The 24977-nt window shown below is 40.6% G+C and overlaps 1 protein-coding gene across 1 annotated transcript in view; it reads right to left on the bottom strand.

Annotated features, from left to right (window-relative positions):
• LOC124777402 overlaps window positions 1-24977 on the bottom strand; it is a 142715-nt gene that overhangs the window by 103811 nt on the left and 13927 nt on the right. The window contains exon 2 of the mRNA XM_047252797.1: window positions 22928-23092. Within this exon, the coding sequence (XP_047108753.1) occupies window positions 22928-23092 (165 nt within the window). The remainder of the gene's footprint in view (window positions 1-22927; window positions 23093-24977) is intronic.

The following is a 24977-nucleotide window of genomic DNA, read 5'->3' as shown; positions in this document are numbered from 1 at the left end:
GAGGCTTCGTCCCGCAGTAGCCCTCAGTGACCCGCCCCTCCGCCGCCCCACACCGAACCCATGGTTATTGTGCGGTTCGGCCCTCAGTGGACACCCCCCCCGGGAACGTCACATACCGGGCGAGTGTAACGCCAAATGTTTGCGTGGTAGAGTAGTTATGGTGTACGCGTACGCGGAGACAGCGTTTGCGCAGCAATCGCCAAGATAGTGTAACTGAGGCGAAATAAGGGGAACCAGCATGCATTCGCCGCGGCAGATGGAAAACCGCCTTAAAAACCATTCACAGGCTGGCCGGCACACCGGATCTCGACACTAATCCGCCGGGCGGTTTCGTGCCGGGGACCGGCACGCGTTCCCGCTCGGGAAGCAGCGCGTTAAACCACGCGGCTAGCCGGGCGGGATACGGATTTCGTTAACATGTATGTCGTTAGGAATATCAATTATTACCTAGCAGCTGTCTTACCAAAACAAACAACAATTGCTTAGGAAATCCGCAGTATAGCGTGTTGGTACGTCTGGTGAGCTAATATTTTCAAGACTGCTTTTAACAGGGCCACTTTAAACTGGATCGGAGGTCGCTTAGAGATCAAAGACGTCATCCCACGAGTAACAGCTCCTTTTCTAAAAGAAAGTCGTAAAATGTTGCATAAAAACTACAGTGTCATAAAAATGCTTGTTTACATTGTTAGAACCAGCGGCCAGCCTGCCCCAATCAGCGAAACTGTATTATGTGGGACGATATTTCTTGGAACTTGGTTATTTGCAAGAAGTACGAAATCGACTTACCACGAACCACCATTCCCATTAGGGAAAAATTAAAATCCGTTTAACTCCAAGCCCGTTATGTCTACAATGTGAATGCGTTGGTTCTCTACCGAGCAGGTTTAGTACACAGAGATGAGACCGAACTTGGAAATGGACAAGGAAGAAAGCGGCAACCATAATCAGAACCACAGAATCGCAAGTAAACATCGATCATAATATCAAAGGTGACTTGATTTGGCATCCCAACCGAAGACTGATAGCGTGACTTGGATGCTGGGACAATGGGTTTATTACCCGATATCAAAGGGAGACTTTTAACTGGTAGATTTTATCCAATTTCTAGAGACAGAACACTTTCAGTTGTCATGAAAACCTACAGATAAGGAGTGGATGTAAAATCATCTCGCAAACACACCGCAGACTTAATATCGCTCTCCACTAGAGACTGATTTTTTTTCGCAACACGCTTACTTATATTTGAGAGCCATATTGTGTTGACTATTACGATTATATTTTATTGAAAAATAAAAAAGATAAAAGAGAGGAAGACGGAGAAGGACAGAATTTGGTTTATTCAGGTAGAAGGAACTGCAAGGACAGTGTCGTAGTAAAAATCAGCTTCCAATACTGTGGCACTAGAGAACGGACACTTTTATGTTGCGTATTCGATCTAAGAAGAAGGGATGACTCAAAATTTTATTTCTTTCAGTTTATTTCGTCATAAATGAAGAATTGAGATTATTTTCAATACTTATAGTAAAGGAAAACACTTTCGTTTTTCACTATAAGTAATACTATCCGAAAGAAGTAAATCATCATCATCATCATCATTTATTGCATTAACGGGCCTTTGAGGCCTACAGCAGAAGAACAATAGGGAAAAAACATTACAAACACATCAACCCAAATAAAAGGAACGGTCTCTAGCACCATCCTCCAAGGCCGGCGGTTCTACTTCTTGAAGGATCGTCGTCACTGCTTGTGACTCTCTCGGGCTTTTCCCGTGAGTTGAGAGTGGTGGACTCTCTCAGAAAGGGATCCATCCGCGTGTAAGATGTGGCCAAACCACTGAAGTCACCCCTGTCCCAATATTCGTCCAATGTGTGGCTTTCCAGACCTCTGGTACAGGTCTTCTTTCTTTCTTCTTTCCCATTTACTTTCCATGTTATTGTAGACGGGTCCATAGATCTTCCGAAGTACCTTTCTTTCAAACGCACATATTGAATCTTCTGTCGTTGCTCATGTCGCCCAAGTTTCACAGCCGTATAAAAAAACTAGCCTCACCATTCTCTTGCGCAGATGGACTTCGTTCTTCTGAAATATCAGACCAGATTTAAAAAGATTGTTCAGACTAAATAAAACGAGATTAGCACTTGTTATGCGTTGATGTACTTCTTTCGTCACTTCACTTTTGTTGGTTAATATTGAGCCGAGGTACTTGAACTCTTCAACTCATTCGAAGCAATGGAAGGAGGGAGAACTCGAAGACGTGATACTCAAAGATATTTAGTTTTGTACTCGGAATCGGCAAGTATCAGCACACATTTGCTCCAGAGTGACACCAAGGATCACAACATCGTCAGTAAATTCCAGAATTGTGTCCGCTCCCACCATCTCCACTTCTCTGGCTCGGCAAGTGTCACGGCTTACTTTTCCCAAGCCAAATTTGAATAACATTGGCGCCAATGGATCTTCTTCTCTCAATCCGTTTTGGATACTGAAAGGTTGTGATAGTTGGTTGCCAACTATTGGTTAGAAGTTGACTGGGAGTAGCAAGCTGCAATTAGACGGATGTATTTCCGTTGGATGCCAAGTTCCTCTAACGTTTCGCATAATGTGACGCGGTCAATGCTGCCATAAGCTTGCCGAAAATCATTGAAGATGAGGTGTATTTCCCGACTGAACTCACAGAATTTTTCTATCAGCTGCCTCAAACCATGGACCTTGCCGTTGGTGGGGAGGCTTACGTGCCTCAGCGATACAAATGGCCGTACCGTAGATGCAACCACAACGGAGGGGTATCTGTTGAGAGGCCAGACAAACGTGTGGTTCCTGAAGAGGGGCAGCAGCCTTTTCAGTAGTTGCAGGGGCAACAGTCTGGATGATTGACTGATCTGGCCTTGTAACAATAACCAAAACGGCCTTGCTGTGCTGGTACTGCGAACGGCTGAAAGCAAGGGGAAACTACAGCCGTAATTTTTCCCGAGGGCATACAGCTTTACTGTATGGTTAATTGATGATGGCGTCCTCTTGGGTAAAATATTCCGGAGGTAAAATAGTCCCCCATTCGGATATCCGGGCGAGGACTACTCAAGAGGACGTCGTTACCAGGAGAAATAAAACTGGCGTTCTACGGATCGGAGCGTGGAATGTCAGATCCCTTAATCGGGCAGGTAGGTTAGAAAATTTAAAAAGGGAAATGGATAGGTTAAAGTTAGATACAGTGGGAATTAGTGAAGTTCGGTGGCAGGAGGAACAAGACTTTTGGTCAGGTGAATACAGGGTTATAAATACAAAATCAAATAGGGGTAATGCAGGAGTAGGGTTAATAATGAATAAAAAAATAGTAGTACGGGTAAGCTACTACCAACAGCATAGTGAACGCATTATTGTGGCCAAGATAGACACGAAGCCCATGCTTACTACAGTAGCACAATTTTATATGCCAACTACCTCTGCGAATGACGAAGAAATTGATGAAATGTATGATGAGATAAAAGACATTATTCAGGTAGTGAAGGGAGACGAAAATTTAATAGTTATGGGTGACTGGAATTCGAGAGTAGGAAAAGGGAGAGAAGGAAACATAGTGGGTGAATATGGATTGGGGGAGAGAAATGAAAGAGGAAGCCGCCTGGTAGAATTTTGCACAGAGCATAACTTAATCATTGCTAGCACTTGGTTCAAGAATCATAAAAGAAGGTTGTGTACATGGAAGAATCCTGGAGATACTAGAAGGTATCAGATAGATTATATAATGGTAAGACAGAGATTTAGGAACCAGGTTTTAAATTGTAATACATTTTCAGAGGCAGATGTAGACTCTGACCACAATCTATTGGTTATGAACTGTAGATTAAAAATGAAGAAACTGCAAAAAGGTGGGAATTTAAAGAGATGAGAGCTGGATAAACTGACTAAACCAGAGGTTGTACAGAGTTTCAGGGAGAGCATAAGGGAACAATTGACAGGAATGGGGGAAAGAAATACAGTAGAAGAAGAATGGGTAGCTCTGAGGGATGAAGTAGTGAAGGCAGCAGACGCTCAAGCAGGTAAAAGGACGAGGGCAACAGAAGAAATATTGAATTTAATTGATGAAAGGAAAAAATATAAAAACGCAGTAAATGAAGCAGACAAAAGGGAATACAAAAGTCTCAAAAATGTGGTCGACAGGAAGTGCAAAATGGCTAAGCAGGGATGGCTAGAGGACAAATGTAAGGATGTAGAGGCTTATCTCACTAGGGGTAAGATAGATACTGCCTACAGGGAAATTAAAGAGACCTTTGGAGAAAAGAGAACCACTTGCATGAATATCAAGAGCTCAGATGGAAAGCCAGTTCTAAGCAAAGAAGGGAAAGCAGAAAGGTGGAAGGAGTATATAGAGGGTCTATACAAGGGCGATGTACTTGAGGACAATATTATGGAAATGGAGGAGGATGTAGATGAAGATGAAATGGGAGATAAGATACTGCGTGAAGAGTTTGACAGAGCACTGAAAGACCTGAGTCGAAACAAGGCCCCGGGAGTAGACAACATTCCATTGGAACTACTGACGGCCTTGGGAGAGCCAGCCCTGACAAAACTCTACCATCTGGTGAGCAAGATGTATGAGACAGGCGAAATACCCTCAGACTTCAAGAAGAATATAATAATTCCAATCCCAAAGAAAGCAGGTGTTGACAGATGTGAAAATTACCGAACTATCAGTTTAATAAGTCACAGCTGCAAAATACTAACGCGAATTCTTTACAGACGAATGGAAAAACTGGTAGAAGCCGACCTCGGCGAAGATCAGTTTGGATTCCGCAGAAATGTTGGAACACGTGAGGCAATACTGACTCTACGACTTATCTTAGAAGCTAGATTAAGGAGAGGCAAACCTACATTCCTAGCATTTGTAGACTTAGAGAAAGCTTTTGACAATGTTGACTGGAATACTCTCTTTCAAATTCTAAAGGTGGCAGGGGTAAAATACAGGGAGCGAAAGGCTATTTACAATTTGGACAGAAACCAGATGGCAGTTATAAGAGTCGACGGGCATGAAAGGGAAGCAGCGGTTGGGAAGGGAGTGCGACAGGGTTGTAGCCTCTCCCCGATGTTATTCAATCTGTATATTGAGCAAGCAGTGAAGGAAACAAAAGAAAAATTCGGAGTAGGTATTAAAGTCCATGGAGAAGAAATAAAAACGTTGAGGTTCGTCGATGGCATTGTAATTCTGTCAGAGATAGCAAAGGACTTGGAAGAGTAGTTGAACGGAATGGACAGGTTCTTGAAAGGGGGGTGATGCTGAGGGAATTAGATTAGGAAATGAGACACTTAAAGTAGTAAAATAGTTTTGCTATTTGGGGAGCAAAATAACTGATGATGGTCGAAGTAGAGAGGATATAAAATGTAGACTGGCAATGGCAAGGAAAGCGTTTCTGAAGAAGAGAAATTTGTTAACATCGAGTATAGATTTAAGTGTCAGGAAGTCGTTTCTGAAGGTATTTGTATGGAGTGTAGCCATGTATGGAAGTGAAACGTGGACAATAAATAGTTTGGACAAGAAGAGAAAAGAAGCTTTCGAAATGTGGTGCTACAGAAGAATGCTGAAGATTAGATGGGTAGATCACATAACTAATGAGGAGGTATTGAATAGAATTGGGGAGAAGAGGAGTTTGTGGCACAACTTGACAAGAAGAAGGGACCGGAAGGTAGGACATGTTCTGAGGCATCAAGGTATCACAACTTTAGCATTGGAGGGCAGCGTGGAGGGTAAGAATCGTAGAGGGAGACCAAGAGATGAATACACTAAGCAGATTCAGAAGGATGTAGGTTGCAGCAAGTACTGGAGATGAAGAAGCTTGCACAGGATGGAGTAGCATGGAGAGCTGCATCAAACCAGTCTCAGGACTGAAGACAACAACAACACCTCAAAGTAAATGTGTGGTCAATGGTAGACCGTACGTGGACGAACCCACATTGATATGTGCCTACAATTCCTTCAGCCAGTGGTTTAATTCGTTTTACCAGACTTAGCATCCAATTTCAAGAAGTGAAATTCCTCGATAGTTGGATAGTGAAAGGTGGTGATAGTTGGTAGCCTTCTTGAAGATGGGATATATAACTGCTCCCTTCCATTCTTCAGGAATTATTTCTGCCGCCGAGATGATGGATATTAATCGTTTAAATGCATCCATCAGTGGTTGTCCTCCCAAGCGGAGCATCTCAGCTGTGGTTCCACTACTTCCTGGGGCTTTGTTGTTCTTGAGTAGTTTTAGGACAACACTAATTTCTTCCTCTGTTGGTTCAGGGACTTGTACTCTATCAAAACGGGGTCCCGTCTAAGTTGTCACCGTCAATGGAACGTCCAGACTCAATAGGTTCTCAAAATGTATTTTAAATAGGTTTGCCCGCTCTTCATGCGGTACCACTTCACCCGTCTCATTCGTTATAACAAATGTACGTTGTCGGTAGACACCGCTGGCAAATCTTGAGGCCTGGAAAAACGAGGGTGATGACTTTGCTTCTTCTACTGTGAAGTTTTCTGCAATTTTATCTTGATAGCGTTGTCTCAGATCAACATCTTCCAACTTATCCTCGTCACAGCGGGCTATCTTTTCAGGATTTCTTCGCCACTTGGTAGACAGTTTCAAACGTAGTTTCACTACCACCAAGAAATGATCGGAATTCATATCTTCTCTGCGGAAGGATCGCACATGTTCGTCACTACCATGGTGTCCTCGGTCAACAGAAACATGGTCGATCTGATTCTTCGTACTTCCATCTGGGGATACCCAGGTAACTTTATGTACTACTTTTCGGGTAAAGTATGTGCTTCTAATGGTCATTCTCCTTATCTAGGCGAAGTTTATTAGTTTTATACCGTTCGTGTTGCTCGTTTCGTGGATACTGTCAGGACCAATCGTTGGACGATACTGTACTTCTCTTCCCATTTGGGCGTTGAAGTCTTCCATTATCAAGTGAATTGACTGTCTTGGTAGTCTGTCTACTACATTCTCTAGTTCAAGGAAGAAATCGTTCTTTGTTTCCTCATCAGCATCCTCTGATCGAGTAAATGAATAGAAAAGTGTAATAAGTAAGAAACAAAGAAATTTTTTAAGAAAATTGAAAATTTAAAAATATAAGTTGTGTGTTGGCATGAAAATGAAAACTACCTTCAGCACACAGAAAATTCTTGAAAGCTTTTTTAGGTAGATAAAATAGTGATCTCAGTGGAATATGTTAAAATTAAAACAATCTTAATCGCAACAGAATGTACATTAAAAAGGGCAACCACTTTCGGTCAAATAGCGACAATTTTCAGGCCATATGCACCATAACGATAGATGATGGCGTTGCATGTGGTCTAATGTGGATCGCTATTTGGCGGAAACCGGTTACCATTTTTAATAAACGCTCTATTGTAATATATGCAGCTTAAATTTTAATTTTAGAAGTAAATTTTTCTTTTTATATGTTGTGCGCTACGTACTCCTCATATATATACTTACACTGCAAAGTTGAGGGAAGGTTATACGAGAGGAACTATGTCGTCACACGAGTTGTTATATTTCTTTACTAGGCTAACTGCCATTATTAGCTAGTCTCCGACAGAATAACAGACGAAGATGTCAGAAGATAGTTTCTTTCCTTTTTGAAATGACACCCAAGGAGCTCGCCAAATTCGGAAAAATTGGAGGTTGTAAGGTGGACTGTGATGGAGGGTTTGGAGGCTGAATAAGGAAGAAGAAGAAGAAGAAGAAGAAGAAGAAGAAGGTAGCCGAGTGACACGGGAACTGCCGATCTGAAATTCCAATTTCCATGGCTGGTTTTCGTTCTGCATGCAGCGCAACTGAGCTAATCTTGTCATTTCAAACATTTCCTGAATTGTTTAACTTACTTTTCATCTTTACTTTCAAAGGCCTCTCCACTCTTCAGCAGTTGCCCTGTATTCTCATTCGCCTGGCCTTACCACCACGGTAGCCTTCCTCTGCCAGACCTCTCTTCCTCACCACTCCAATTACTCTCGGCTCTCCATGTTAATCTTGGCCTTCTTCCTTCATGGAGGCGACCATTCAAGGATTGCTTGTGGCTACCATCCACATTTGTATCATACTCCACAAGCCACCTAATGGTGCGTGGCAGAGGGTACTTTCGGCAACACTATCCGATCCCTCCAACATTGTTCCACTCGCGAAGAATGCGTGGGAAGAAAGATTGTCGGTAAGCCTCTGTATTGACTCTAATTTCTCGAATTTTCTCTTCGTGGTCAATACGCGAGATTATGTGTGGGGAAGTAATATGTTGTCCGACTCCTCCTGAAAAGTACTTCCCCGAAGTTTCAATAGTAAATCTCTCCATGAAGCACAACGCCTCTCTTGTAACGTCTGCCAGTGGAGTTTATTTAGTATCTCCGTAACGCTCCCTCGCCAGCTAAACGATCCCACGACGAAACGTGCCGCTCTTCTTTGGATCGTCTCTATCTGCTCTGTCAGTTCTACCTGATAGGGATCCCAGATAGATGAACAATACTCAAGAATCGGGAGAACAAACGCTTTATAAGCCCCTTCTTTCGTGGATGAGCAACATTTACTTAAGATTCTTCCGATAAACCTGAGTCCAGTGTCCGTTTTTCCTAATATGTTTTATATAGTCATTCCACTTACGGTCGCTCTGGGTAGTTATGCCTAGATGTTTTATGGCAGACGCTGTCTCTAGCTGTTGTCATCATTTTTTTTTTAATTATTCTGTTTACACGTCAAGTTCCGTAGGACCAAATTCAGGAGCAAATCTGCAAAGTTAGGGAACGTGTCAGTACATGAAATTACAACATAAAAATAATAACAGATAAAAATAAAATGTTTATGAACCCGAAAAAAGTCAGCCCGTAAGTTTAAGAAAACGCAATCAACAATACAACGAGAATAAGCTTAATTTTTTCAGGAACTCCTCAACAGAACAGAAGGAGTGACCCATGAGGAAACTCGTCAGTTTTGATTGGAAAGCGCATGGATTACTACTAAGATTTTGAATTCTTGAGGTAGATTATTGAAAATGGATGCAGCAGTATATTGCACACCTTTCTGCACAAGAGTTAAGGAAGTCTAATCCAAGTGCAGGTTTCATTTCTGCCGAGTATTAACTGAGTGAAAGCTGCTTACTCTTGGGAATAAGCTAATATTGTTAACAAGAAATGACAGTTGGGAATATATATATTGAGAGGCCAATGTCAAAATACCCAGACTCGTGAATAGGGGTCGCCAAGAGGTTCGTAAACTTGCTCCACTTATAGACCGAACCGCCCGTTTGTGAGCCAAAAATATGCTTATAGAATGGGAAGAGTTACCCCAAAGTATAATACCAAACGACTTAAGCGAATGAAAGTAAGCAAAGTAGACTAATTTTCATGTCGAACGACCACTAACTTCAGATACCATTCGAATAGTAAAAATAGCAGCATTAAGTCTTTGAACAAGATTCTGAATGTAGGCTTTCCACGACAGTTTACTGTCTATCTGAACACCTAGAAATTTGAACACTTCAGTTTCATTAAAGATATGCCCATTCTGTGAAATTAAAATGCCAGGTTTTCTGGAATTGTGTATTATAGACTGTAAAAACTGAGTCATACTGTCATTTAGCATTAGTTTATTTTCAGTGTTACACACAACATTCTTTACTACCAAGCTAGCGGCATCAGCAAACAGAAATATTTTAGAGTTAGTTGTAATACTAGAGCACATATCATTTATATAAATAAGGGAGTGGCCCCAACACTGATCCCTGGGGCAACCCCCACTTGACTGTACCCCACTCAGACCATACAACACAGCCATTCTCAACATTGTGAATAATGACCTTTTGCTGTCTGTCGTTAAAGTATGAAATGAACCAGTTGTGCGCTACTCCCTGTATCCTATAACAGTCCTACTTCTGGAGCAATATTTTGTGATCAATACAATCAAATGCCTTAGTTAAATCAAAAAATATGCCTAGCGTTCGAAACCTTTTGTTTAACCCATTCAGTACCTCACAGAGAAAAGAGAATACAGCATTTTCAATTGTTAAACGACTTCTAAAGCCAAATTGTACATTTGACAGAAAATCGTGTGTTATAAAATGATCAATTATCCTTAACACACAGCCTTTTCAATAACCTTAGCAAACACTGATGGCATAGAAATAGGTCTAAAATTGTCTGCATTATCCCTTTCTCCCTTTTATAAAGTGGCTTTACTACCGAGTACTTTTATCGTTAAGGAAACTGACCATTCCTAAAGGAAAAATTAATAATATGACTAAATACAGGACTAACATGTGCAGCAAGTACTTTAATATTCTGCTAAGCACTCCTTCGTAACCATGAGAGTCCTTAGTATTCAGTGATTTAATTATTGACTCAATCTCCCCCTTGTCTGTATCACAGAGGAGTATTTCAGACACTATTTTCAGAAAAAAATTTATATGATTCCCTGTGGACACTAAATTTTTATTTAATTCACCAGAAATGCTCGGAAAATGATTGTTAAATACTGTAAATATATCCGTTTTATCAGTAACAGAAATATTTTTACTACGAACTGACTTTACATCGTCGATCTTGTGCTGCTGACCAGACACTTCCTTCACAACTGACCATATGGTTTTAATTTTATCCTGTGAATTAGCTATTCTACTTGCATACCACATACTCTTTGCTTTCCTAATCACATTTTTAAGCATCTTACAATACTGTTTGTAATGGGCTACTGTAGCTTGATTGTGACTACTTCTAACATTTTGATATAATTCCTACTTTGTTCTACATGATATCCTTATCTGACTACTCAGTCACCCGGGCTGCCTATTAGTGCTAGTACCCCATTTAGAACGTTCTAATGGAAATCAACTCTCAAAGAGCACGAGAAATGTATTAAGGAAAGCATTGTATTTTTCATCTATGTTATTGGCACTATGAACAGCCTGCCACTCTTGTTCCCTGCAAGGTTTAAAAAACTCTCTGTTGCTGTTGGATTGGCTTTCCTACATAGTTTGTAATTATATGTGACATTTGTTTGATTACGAAAGCCTTTTAGTGTTAAAATTTGTACATCATGGTCTGAAAGGCCATTCACTCTTTTACTAAGACAATGCCCATCTAGCAATGAAGAATGAATAAAAGTATTGTCTATGGCTGTACTACTGTTCCCCTGCACCCTAGTTGAAAAAAAACACAGTCTGTATCAGATGATACGAATTTAGATCTACCAACATCCTTTTCCTTGCATAATCATATACAATTTTGAAGTCACTACATGTAACAAATTTCTAGTACTTCCTGCAAAGTGAATCATGAACCCTCTCTAGCTTAAGAAGAAATGCTCGTAAGTCAGATTTATTGGACCTATAAACAACAATAGTTTCACTAAATTCAAGTGGCCTTGTACAACATTCAAATATCTGTTCAGTGCAGTACCGTGATACGTTTGTGGACTCAAATGGAATACTGTTTTTTACGTACATGGCCACTCACCCACCCCGCAAGGAACTCCTTGAAGAACAGCCAGCTAATCTGTTTGCTGGTGAAGGGAGCCTCTGAATTGTCAAATGCAGGTCTGGGGAGTTTGGTGGCAAGTGGAAGCGTTTATACTCAAAAGAGTGTTCCTGTAGCCACTCTGTAGCAATTCTGGACGTGTGGGATGTCGCATTATCTTGCTGGAATTGCCCAAGTCCGTCGAATGGATGCAGGTGATCAGATAGGATGCTTACGTACGTATCACCTGTCAGAGTCATATCTAGGCGTATCAGGGGTCCCATATCACTCCAACTGCAGACGCCCGTTATCATTACAGAGCCTCCACCAGCTTGAAGAGTCCCCTGCCCACATGCAGTGTCCATGGATTCATGAGGTTGTCTTCATACCGGTACACGTTCATCCGTTCGATAGAATTTGAAACGAGGCTCGTCCGACCAGGCAACATCTTTCCTGTCATCAACAGTCCAATGTCGGTGTTGATGGTCCCAGGCGAGGCTTAATGCTTTGTGTCGTGCGGTCATCAAGTGTACACGCGTGGGCTTTCGTATCCGAAAGCTCATATCGATAATGTTTCAATGAATGTTTCGCACGCTGACACTTGTTCATGGCCCAACATTGAAATCTGTTGCAATTTTTGGAAGGATTTCACTGCCGTCACGTTGAACGGTTCTCTTCAGTCGTCGTTGGTCCCATTCTTGCAGGATCTTTTTCCGGCCACAGCGATGTCGGAGATTTGATGTTTTGCCGGATTCCTGAGATTCACGGTACACTCGTGAAGTGGTCGTACGGGAAAATCCCCACTTCATCGCTACCTCAGAGATGCTGTGTCCGATCGCACGTACGCCGAATGTAGCAAAACGTTCAAACTCACTTAAATCTTGATAACCTGCCTTTGTAACAGCAGTAGTAACCGGTCTAACAACTGTGCCAGACGTTTGTTGTCTTATATAGGTGTTACACATCTCTGTATTTGGATACGCATATCTATACCAGTTTCTTTGTCGCTTCAGTGTATATAGGCCAGACAACACGACCTGTCCAGAATCGTTGTACAGAACACGAAAGATACACACGTCTTCAGCAGTAGCAGAACATTGTATTTCCATGTGACACTCGATGAAGTACAACAGAACTAAAATTTTAACTCCAGCTTTTGGTTTTTGAGATTCGGTAATCAAAGAATCGATGGAAATATGTCTTGCCGATAATCTTAAAAAGCGTGACAATGGCTTTCAGATGGATAAAAATTGGAATACTATAATTAAAATTATCCTGTCACAGCAGAATCTATGGGGTCATTCGATACTCAATGATTAGATTATCTCTCACTTCCAGCACCGAGGGCAGCACACACAACCCGGCTGTCCCGCGCGTGTCATCACCTGACGCAAGCCCCGAAAGACGCCAACACATTGTCCTAGCGCTAGATAAATATCGTGAATGCACCTGGGCTTTTCAGTAGTTGTCTGCTCACCTGAAGATGGCCGAAATGCGATAGAATGTCGATGGGACCCGGCTGCACACCTGAAAATCATTAGAAGAAGAAATACGCCGGAAAAATTTCAGAAGTTACACTCTCTTGGTATTTCCTCTCCTTCCACAACGTGACTGAACAATTTATATTTGGGAGGGGGGGAATAGTTCCACAATTCCATCACAATTTCTCCCAGGCCTCTTGTCTTTCCATTTCTTGCCTTTTTCTGTATCTCTTTTACTCTTCCTCTTGTATAGGTTCTATATTATCTTATGTACTGCATTTGTTGTGGACTTCTTACTCATTTTTTCTTACGCAAATTCTGAAAAGTGTTTTTTACACTGTCCAGTTGATATAGGTTATATTGTGGGTGCGGGATTGCTAGCTATTTTCATCTTCCTTACCATCCTCGATGGCTCTACCGATCTTCTGTATCCAAGCTAATATTCTATTTTCCCATGTACTCTTTCCGAAATGCAACTATCCCCCGTCCCTATCTGAAATTCCTTCCTCATGTCAACATCTTCTGAGGTCATTTTAGCTCGAATTTTTAACTTTCTGGACTTTATACTGTTATGTCCATACCTAGTCCCATTTAAAAAATTAGTACAAATGAGTTTACTATCTCAGATTAAATTTCACGTTAATATACTACCCAGTCTATATTAGCCACTAAGGGGAACAAGCCGTTTGTGAATAATCCAGCTTTGAAATTTCGTGAAATGAACTGTGTGGTCATGTTGCACCACATCTTCTTGAAAATTTACCGCTCCCTTATTCCTGAAAAGCTACGATGTTTATTCATTTTGATCATCTAAAATAATAGCTCTACTTGAGAGCAAACCGAAATGCTGTTAGTACTATTTGATTCAAAACAATTTGTTAATCTTGTGTTGGGTAGTGAAATGCGTTCTAAACTGGTGATTTGTGTTGGTGACATACACGTAACGAGCAATACCTGGAACGAGCATGTCAACACAATTGAAGAGGTAGCTAATAAGTTCAGGTAGGGAGGCATCACACTTAAGTTAGCTAAGTGTGAATTTGGTGTAAGAACTTTAAACTTTTTAGGACATACAATTTGTGAAGAAGGAATATGATATGATTCAGACAAAATTAAGGCTACTGCTTAATTTCCTAAACCTAGAAATAAGAAGGAATTGGTCTATGCAATTTCTATCGCAAATGCATCAGGACTCGAGCTTTAAATGCACGTAGTTTACATCATCTTTTAAAGCAAAACACAATATGGGAATGGTCAACTGATGGCCAGTTAGCTTCTGATGAGATTAAGAAATTTTATGACATTTGCATTGGATCTATTGAACTTCCTGAGATACCACATCCTAATGCTTATCTTCTTATTTACTCAAAATCAAGGAAAATATTTGGTTTGAGAAATATTGTTCAGTTGAAACCTTACATAACTTGCACCCTCAGGGGGATATACACGCTTTGTGCATCGTATGTGTGGCAAATCCAAGGTCCCTAGATAATATGGTACTTACTTCTACAGTTTTACACATCATACCACAGTCTTCACACACAAATCTACACATTTTTCTTACTAATTTGAGAGATATAGGCATTGAAAGATTGAAATTTGTTAATTGAAGAACAGTGAAGTGATATTTGAGTTGATTGGCTCAAATGGTTCAAATGGCTCTGAGCACTATGGGACTCAACTGCTGTGGTCATCAGTCCCCTAGAACTTAGAACTACTTAAACCTAACTAACCTAAGGACATCACACACATCCATGCCCGAGGCAGGATTCGAACCTGCGACCGTAGCAGTCGCACGGTTCCGGACTGCGCGCCTAGAACCGCGAGACCACCGCGGCCTGAGTTGATTGCTTATTTATTTGTACATCATGTGTGTGGGAAACGCAAAGTCCCCAGCAAATGTGGTATTTGCTTCTACAGTTTTACACACCAATAGCACACTCCTTTTACACGAAATTCACAAATATTTCGTTATGATGCTTGATACTATGGACTGTCAGTAGAGCTATGGAGGACTGGGTAGTTAAGATTACCTTACACCTGTTACACAGTCGTTGGGAATATACCCATATACATGAATATAAAGCTCCTGAGAGATACTTATGATGCTCATGCTTTGATAATGCTCATGATTGACACTTGCTTATTATGCTTTTTCACTAATATGCCTTCAAGCTTTTCACATAAATGATTATGATACTTTTGAATGACTATTGTGATGCATAAATTGACAGTCATTACACATATGATACACTTTTGTATTGAATGTCTTACACTTTACATTTATTGGATGATGCTTTGAGAAGTAGGTGATGCACCATATTTATTATTCTGTAGATTTTGATGCAGTTGCGCTTTGTGGTCTGACTCTATAAAGTATTTAATGGGTTTCTGTCATTCTATTGAAGTCTTATGTTGAAGATATGAACTTAATGGTTTTGTTTCTATGATTGACTCCATCACTCTGCTGTGTGTTTGGTAGTGTGTTCTCTGACTTGACCTTTATGCTTCTCAGCTTTCTGCTTTGTCCTACTGTGACAACAGACAATTTACTTAATTGCCTTCTGCAGTGTCCTAGCATGACAACAGAAAATTTGCCTAATTATTCTCTGACTTGTCCTTTCAGATTTCTGTTTTGTTCTAGTTTGACAACAGATAATATACCTAATTGCAATACATTGTATTCTTTACTGGCATTCTTTATTAATATTTACTCATGACTCCACGAACTTGCTCAATTACACATGACGTTTAACGCTACTGGATTGTACAATACATATATATACTTGGCTCTTCGCTATTTACTTGTATTTAATGATACTCTTGTCCTGCTTAAATTCTCCTTGTTTCTGGCTTCACTGTGGGAAGTTCTTGAAATTTCGAACATGTTTTGTATGGCTGATGACCTTGGGTGTTTGTTCACCAATCCTGTTCCATGCAGCAGAAATGTGATTTAGCGAGATGGGATTTTGAGTTGATGTTTGATGTGACATGCTTCAAATTAACTGATGATGACATCTGGAACGATTGTTCTGTATACTTATGTATGTGCTTTTGTCCTACTTGACTCCTGGTACTGGTATCTTGTTTTGTGATTTTGACTTTCGGATTTGTATCCTGTGCTATGAATTATGATTGTGAAAGTATCTTAAACTGGATCATGGTCTTTTCCTTGAGTAAACACAAGGCTGCTTAAGTTTCTTTTCTATTTTCAGTTGCATGTTAGGACTAGTTTGTTTAATTTTCATGTACATTACCTCATCTATACTACGTGTCCGCCCCAATAGCTGAGTGGTCAGCATGGTGGATTGCCGTCCTACGTGCCCAGGTTCGATTCCCGACTGGGTCGGAGATTTTCTCCGATCAGGCACTGGGTGTTGTGTTGTCTTCATCATCATTTCATCCCCATCTGGCGCGTAGGTCGCCCAATGTGGCATCGAATCTAATAAGACCTGCACCAAGGCGGCCGGACCTGCCCCGCAAGGGGCCTCCCGGCCAATGACGCCAAATGCTCATTTCCATCTATGTTATGTTATACAGCCTATTATACTAGTTTTTGTTATGCTATTGTTTGTTGCTATATGGCAACACCAACATCTGGGTATCACCTCCATTGACGTGGAGGGTGGTATTTGGGGTAATATAAAGGGACCCTGTCTTCTGTTTTCCTTCATTCCTAACATGCCATAAGTTTTCTTCTATCTTTTATACAATATTATCCATGTGACGATCACCCAACCCGTTTACCTCTTTTCCATATGCATATGTTTCTATCGCTGAAGCCCTGCTGAGTATCTGTGTCATATGTTGGATTCAACCTGATATTTCAGGAATGGTCTGGTAAGCAAATCGACAACTTGATTTCCTTTCAGTTGTATATATTTATGTGATTCTTCTTGACCCATTTAGACTAAGTGCTAACACTTTGTTTCATTTATTTGTGAATACCCACTGTGATGATTTTCTTCTTGCTCAACTACGTAACTACTGATTAATTGCATGCTAATTGAATGACACACTTGGCCAAGATTAGATTAAGTAACTCACAGTTTTGTACCATAATATATATGAACTTACTGGATTCGAAGTACTACATGGGAAATTTGGAATTCAAAGTTAAGTTTACTGCTTTTCTTCTAAAAATATGTATTTTGCAAGAAACTTCAAGGAGCTGTGATGCTTTGTATCACGTGATGCAGATTAAAGATGGCTATACATACGTTGAGACTGTACTCATATAACACAAAGATGATAATTCTGGTCCAAATACTTTATACTGTCATTGCATATGATTTTTGATCTTACACTTCCAAATATTGTTGGCCTAGAGTCACACGTGAGATCTTAGGTAGTTTTAGGGTTAAGCAAGCATTTTGCCTCATGGGAATTTCCTGTTTGGACCCCTGTGAGGTCGATGCTGGTCTACCTGTTTGCTTTCATACAAGAATTGTCTGTTGCCTTTGAAATTCTATATATACAGTAGGAGGAAAACTATCCAGTCTTAGGATATTAAGTGATGTACTATAGGGTGATTATGCTCATCTATGTCAAGATCTTGATACTGTTACATGTATATTATTTCTGCTACATGTTTTGTCTTGTATTGTGGTCAAATGACCCATTTCAAGAACTACATTCTGTAGGGAAAAATGAGTTAAATACAAAATCGGAATCATAAATGTACATTAGTGACACGAACTTTTATTTATTGCCGGCATCTCGTGCTCGTGCTGTAGCGTTCTCGCTTCCCAAGCCCGGGTTCCCGGGTTCGATTTCCGGCGGGGTCAGAGATTATCTCTGCCTCGTGATGGCTGGGTGTTGTGTGTGCTGTCCTTAGGTTAGTTAGGTTTAAGTAGTTCTAAGTTCTAGAGGGCTGATGACCATAGATGTTAAGCCCCATAGTGCTCAGAGCCATTTGAACCATTTTTTTTATTTATTGTGTGTGATATCATTGATTAGAATGGAAACATATGGTGTGTGGTTTCAGGTACTGGGAAGACAGTGTAGACGTTGGAGATCCCACCATAAGAAATAACCTACACAGGAAAATCAAATTTCGAAATGAATGTGTAAAATAAATCTTGTATTACTTATACAGGAATGCTAAGTTTTCACACCTTGGGAGTGTCTTATATATGCTTTTAGGATGTTTTTCTGTAATTGATATCTCAAAAAAATGGTTCAAATGGCTCTGAGCACTATGCGACTTAACTTCTGAGGTCATCAGTCGCCTCGAACTTGGAACTAATTAAACCTAACTAACCTAAGGACATCACACACATCCATGCCCGAGGTAGGATTCGAACCTGCGACCGTAGCGGTCGCTCGGCTCCAGACTGTAGCGGCTAGAACCGCACGGCCACTCTAGCCGGCTTGATACCTCATACCATTGTAAATTTTTATATTTCAAATTGTTTTTTTGTAAAGTGTTACACACTATTAATGCTATACCTTCATAAATGCATATGTTTCGAGTGTTACACATATTACCCTTGATTTCTCTTACATAATTGATGAATTTTGGTGCTTCACACCATCTGTATTGTACTATTTTTGTTATTTTCACTTATATTTCATAGTACATCTCTGGGTACTGGATCGTAATTCTTGTTCCTATTTCTCTACATTCCACCTTCAGGATTGTAGAAAAGCGTTTCACTAACATTTGATTAGTAAAACGTCCCTGGGGTAGGGGGGAGCGGGGTACTGAAATGGGACTACCACCCATGGACTGTTGCCTGTCAATATTTTCTGAAGTTTTAGTCTTCAGTTACATATTTTAAAGTTTTTTTGTTAATATTTGCTTTAAAAGTGACTTATTAGTGGATTTACATTAATCTCAATACTTCTTTCTGTGTTATTAACTAGAGTGGTCCGCTGTTAGTGAGTGTGCTTACGTCGTTCATCCGAGTCTTAGGCCTCAGTAGTGTGCTAATATTATGTGGCGTGCAGTTGCAGCTGTAGCGGTTATAAAGCTAATTACTGACAAAGTTGTATATGCACTGTTATACATTTATTAAGTTTAATAGTTTTCAGCGATGTTCCGTGCTATTTGTAGCGAAATAACGGTTTAATGAACTTTTGGAAACGTTCACTCACTGTGTTTTTTAGAGTTTTCTGTCTGTTGAAGTCGTTTAGTAAATTTCGTGCTTTAGTTTTCATCTGACATTTCTTATTGTTTCTAGTGAAATATTGCAATAAAATTAATTAAGTGTTGTACAAGGTCACTTGAATTTAGTGAAACTATTGTTGTTTATAGGTCTAATAAATCTGACTTAGGAGAATTTCTTCTTAAGCTAGAGAGGGTTCATAATTCACTTTGTAGGAAGTACTAGAAATTTGGAATATGTGGTGACTTCAATATTGTATATGATTATGCAAGAAAAAGGTTGTTGGTAGATCTCCTAAATTCGTATGATCTGATACAGACTGTGTTTTTTTCCAACTAGGGTGCAGGGGAACAGTAATACAGCCATAGACAATACTTTTATTCATCCTTCATTGCTAGATGGGCATTCTCTTAGTAAAAGGGTGAATGGCCTTTCAGACCATGATGTACAAATTTTAACACTAAAAGGCTTTCATAATCAAACAAATGTCACATATAATTACAAACTATGTAGGAAAGTTAATCCAACAGCAACAGAGAGTTTTTTAAACCTCATCAGCTAACAAGAGTGGCAGGATGTTTATAGTGAAAATAACACAGATGACAAGTATAATGCTTTATTTAACACATTTCTCATGCCCTTGAGCATTACTTTCCATTATAACGTTCTAAACGGGTACTAACAGTAAAAGGCAGCCTGAGTGGCTGACTATACGGATAAGCACATCATTTACAACGAAGCAGGAATTATATCAAAATGTTAGAAGTAATCACAATCAAGATACAGTCGCCCATTGCAAACAGTATTGTAACATGCTTAAAAATTTTATTGGGAAGGCAAAGAGTATATGCTATGCAAATAGGATAGTTAATTCACAGGATAAAATTAAAACTGTATGGTCAGTTGTGAAGGAAGTGTCTGGTTAGCAACACAAGTAGATGATATAATGTCAGTTCATAGTAAAAATATTTCTGTTACTAATAAATCAGATATATCTACAGTATTTAAGAATAATTTTCTGTGCATTGCTGGTGAATTAAATAAAAATTTAGTTTCCACAGGGAATCATATAACTCTCTTTGTAAATGCCTTTCTGAGGTTGATGTCTGAAATACTCCTCTGTGATACAGACATGAGGGAGACTGAGTCAGTAATTAAATTACTGAAGACTAAGGACTCTCATGGTAATGATGCAGTACTTAGCAGAATATTAAAGTACTGTGTTGCACGTGGTAGCCCTGTATTTAGCCATAATTGTAATTTTTCCTCTAGGAATTGTCAGTTTCCTGAGCGATTAAAGTACTCAGTAGTAAAGCCGCTTTATAAAAAGGGAGAAAGGGATAATGTAGATAATTTTAGACCTATTTCTATGCCATCAGTGTTTGCTAAAGTTATTGAAAATGCTGTGTGTGTAAGGATAATTTATCACTTTATATCATATAATTTGCTATCAAATGTACAGTTTGGCTTTAGAAGTTGTTTAACAATTGAAAATGCTATATTCTCTTTTCTCTATGAGGTATTGGATGGGTTAAACAAAAGGTTTCGAGCGCTAGGCAAATTTTTTGATTTAACTAAGGCATTTGATTGTATTGATCACAAAATATTGCTCCAGAAGTTGAACTGTTATAGGATACAGGGAGTAACACACAACAGGTTCATCTCTTACTTTAACAACAGACAACAAAAGGCCATTATTAACAGTGTTGAGAATGGCTGTGTTGTATGGTCTGAGTGCGGTACAGTCAAGTGGGGGTTGTCCCAAGGATCAGTGTTGGTGCCACTCCTGTTCCTTACTTATATAAATGATATGTGCTCTAGTATTACAACTAACTCTAAAATATTTCTGTTTGCCGATGACACTAGCTTGGTAGTAAAGGATGTTGTGTGCAACATTCGCTCAGTTTCAAGTAGTGCAGTTCATGTCTTAAGTTCATGGTTTGTAGAAAATAACCTACTCTTAAATGACAGTAGCCGGCCGTGGTGGCCACGCAGTTCTAGGCGCTTCAGTCTGGAACCGCGCGACCGCTACGGTCGCAGGTTCGAATCCTGCCTCGGGCATGGATGTGTGTGACGTCCTTAGATGGTTAGGTTTAAGTAGTTCTAAGTTCTAGGGGACTGATGACTTCAGAAGTTAAGTCCCATAGTGCTCAGAGCCATTTTAAATGACAGTATGAATCAGTTTAACAATTTCTAACACACAATTCAACAAAGTCCATAATGTAAGTAGACTTGTATTATTGCTATAGATGTACAGTTATAATTTTGTAGAAATCGGTGCACATACACTTGTTTCTTCCTCTGTATCAAATGCCACTGATGATGTGCTACAAATACGAAAACCAGTTTTGACAAATAAAACACTTCTAGTGCAGCTCATGGTGTACTGAAGATGTCTTTTAATAAACTCCGTTCCCTCCTACCCCCGTGACGTATCTCTTACCTGGATAAGAAATCACGAGTTCCGCATTAAGACAGCAAACGACTTCGAGAGGAACCAGATAAATATTGTAACTACTCCAAAAATTGCATCGGGAAAATAAAGTGAGCAATGTTGCCGAACTCGTCTTATTTAGAACTACGATAGAACTCTGAGAAATTACTACTGTTCCCATTTTTAAAAAAAGCAAACTCGAGACCGATTTCTCTTTAATTAATTAGCTACCAAAATACATTATACGCCGCTTAGTGAGTACTTCCACGCAATTCACCCGTTGAAAACGATATTAGGACACTGTAAACGGCTCCGCAAACATCTGAGGTGCAGAGTGTAGTGGGAGTGTTGATATTTTTAAAAATATCGCGAATCCGATATACTGATACCTAAAAGAGCGTGATTATCCGCACCCAATATCTCGAAGAAAGTACCGATATACCGGCGGAAGAAGTATCGACGTACCTGCCTATAAAAATACCGGCTGCACGTTGTAAATATACTGCCGGTTTTAGAACTGTATATTTAAGTATCGATTTATTATTAAATATTCTGTACATCAGCAAGGTAGCAGGCTGAATATTCCCCTTATAGCAAGAACTGAAAGAAGAATGATGCACGTTCACGCTTGGCGATAAGGACTTTGCTAATATTGGTAACTGCATGTAAGTGGCACAATAAAAGGAGTCTCATGAGTCCATCATTCGTTTTAGTCACGTATCGGATTTGTCCGGAACACTTCATGTCGACTTGGCTGTTGTCTCATTTCTGCAAACGCCATTGACCCAGCAATTGTAGCGTCAAAACTGCGTGGTAAAGCTAAACGTTTCAGTTTCTGCTGGTAGCGCCGAGCGTCGATTACGTCAACATTTCCCCTCACACGTCTCCGACACCGCGACGACCACACTTGTCATATAGATTTTTGTTCATCATTTTCAGCAACTGTCTTAAGAATGCCGATGTGAAGAAATAGCACACTAGTTGTCTGAAAAATTGTTTTTTTAATGCAAAATGCTGAGCTGATTTTTGACATTGGAAATACTGTTATTTCAATCACACCGCCGCCCCGGAGTAGGCAGTCAGAGTTCTTCTTTTGTGTCACATATAATGCTTCACACAGTCAAAGAGAAAGACTGGCAGTGATGTAAGCTCAAAAAACAGTAAGACTTCTTCACACAGAGAAAGTAAAATTACGTTCTGCTATAATTCGAAAAGAACAGTTTCAAATATTTACCGGAAAATTGTGAAAAAATATGATATAAAATAAAAATATCGGCTGTCGATATTCCCGTATCGATATCGATGTATCGATATTTAATCAACAGCACCGGAGCTTAGCCGAATCGCCCCGTATATCGAAAACCGCGTGTGGTCGAGAGCTGAGCGACACAAGACAGAGAGCCGAGCTGCCGTCGGTGCTCACCACGCAGTCGTCCGCCAAGTAGTCGTAGTTGTAGACGAAGTCCCCGGAGTAGGCCGTCTCGTTCGCCGCCTCGTCGAAGATCAGCGAAATGTTCACCAGCATCCCCGGGTACTCCCCCCCGTCGTCGCAGGCGCCAAAGTCCACCACCTTCAAAGCGTATGGGCCCTGCAAAGCACAAACAATACGTCACAAGAGGTCTTCACCAGAGGACCAGGAGAATGGTGTCAACACAACCGATGTTGTTCTGAAACTCAGCGTTAACAAAAGAAAACGTTAATGCTTTATCTGCATTAATGAATGAAGTTTGTTCAATAAAAGTTGGTCCATAAAATCTTTCTATGCTTGTCTTTTACTTACTCTCCATTGTCTCCTTCGAAATACTCTGCTTCATAATCGATACACCGCTCCCAATGCAATTTCCACTTCCGGGAGCAGTTTCGGTACGCCTTTTGCTGGACTGTGTGAAGCGCCGTCTGTGAATTTTCTTTTATCTCGTTTATCATTGCAAATCTTCGACCTTTCAACGGCGTTTTCGACTCTGGAAATAAAAAAGTCCGCAGGTGCCTGGTCTGGAGAGTACGGAGGGTGAGGCAGCACAGTTATTTCCTTTTTTATGCAACTGTCACGCACAAACAGGGATGAATGTGCGGGTGTGCTATCGTGATGGACGAATTATCAATTGTCTCGCAGCATTTCAGGCCGTTTCCTCCACACATTTCTTCGAATGCGTCGCAACACGTCCCGATAGTACCAATGATTAACAGTTTGGCCCTGTGGCACGAATTCATGGTGAACAAATCCTTCAGAGCCAAAGAAACCTATTAGCATCGCTTTGACGTTTGACTTGACATCACCAGCTTTCTTTGGTCTTTGAGAATCTTCCCCAACCCATTGTGAAGATTGAACCTTGGTCTCAACATCATCACCGTAAATCCAAGTCTCATCACCAGTTACGAATCTCTTAAGGACATCTCGTTCTGATTTGCGCGATCCAAAAGGTCCTCGCAGATTGCCAGCAAACCACCAGCCAAAAGCAAGAGGGTTGCCATCTGCCACAGCCTCCGGCAGACATTTATGGTCTAAAGGTGATCTTATAATAAGATCGAAACCTGTCACCACATTGAAAAATTTATGCGATCAAGACTGTTTCCCGTTTATTTATATGATTGAAGGATTACTTTTTCGGAACCCCGTTACCATCTCCGATTCCAACGCGTAAGTTTGAAATGTGGCTCAAAGCTGCCTATAGTCTTCTTTCTGTAATGATGCAATAGCGACATCACCCTAGGGCTCGAAGACTCTTCATACAGCAAGCTGTCGACTCTTGTTGAATAAAGGCCAGACCTCAGAAGTTCATGTGACGTGCAAAGTGGGTTAATGACGACACATTCGCACCGAATTTCACCACGATTCTGCCCAACCACACCGTGGACGTGGTACACGATAGGAAGGTCGTCACAACCCCTCTTACCCACAATTCACCCCATATTTTTATGTTTCTGCGATGGAGGTCACAATCGCGTCGCCCAGCGTTTAAATCACGTGGCTTTCTTGTGAGCGGCCGAGGGAAACATTTCAGACACACCGCCGCTTAGAATCGAAACGAAAAGACCTGAGGGGGTGGCATACAGGGCGTCAATGAAACCACCCCGTTTCCTTTGGACGTTTTTCCCCATATATTTTGCGGTTGGAAACGACAGGAAGATATTCTTGGCAAACTTTGGCACTGCTGACCACCTCACACGTTTCAACGCTTCTATGGACGTTGTGGGCTGCAAAGCAATTGAACCTGATCGTATCCTTTTGTAGTGGAGCGCTACCGCATTTTTCGCTCTTGTGTACAGGGTGGAGCCACATTCGACGAAATTTGGACATGACCCGAAGAAGCGAGGGATCCTTCTTCTTTTTCAGGTCTACTGTTCGCACCCTCCTGTGGCCTGATAATAGAGGAGTGAGACAGTGACTCATGAGAGGATAAAACGCCAATGGATCCCTCCAAGACCCCTCCCCTCTCCCCTTCCCCAGTGTGGCAAAACCGTCGGTGGCACCT

This window comes from Schistocerca piceifrons, chromosome 2 (genome assembly GCF_021461385.2).
Source record: "Schistocerca piceifrons isolate TAMUIC-IGC-003096 chromosome 2, iqSchPice1.1, whole genome shotgun sequence".
Classification (NCBI taxonomy): domain Eukaryota; kingdom Metazoa; phylum Arthropoda; class Insecta; order Orthoptera; family Acrididae; genus Schistocerca; species Schistocerca piceifrons.
Note: the sequence above shows the minus strand (reverse complement) of the source record. Positions and strands in the feature narration are given on the sequence as shown.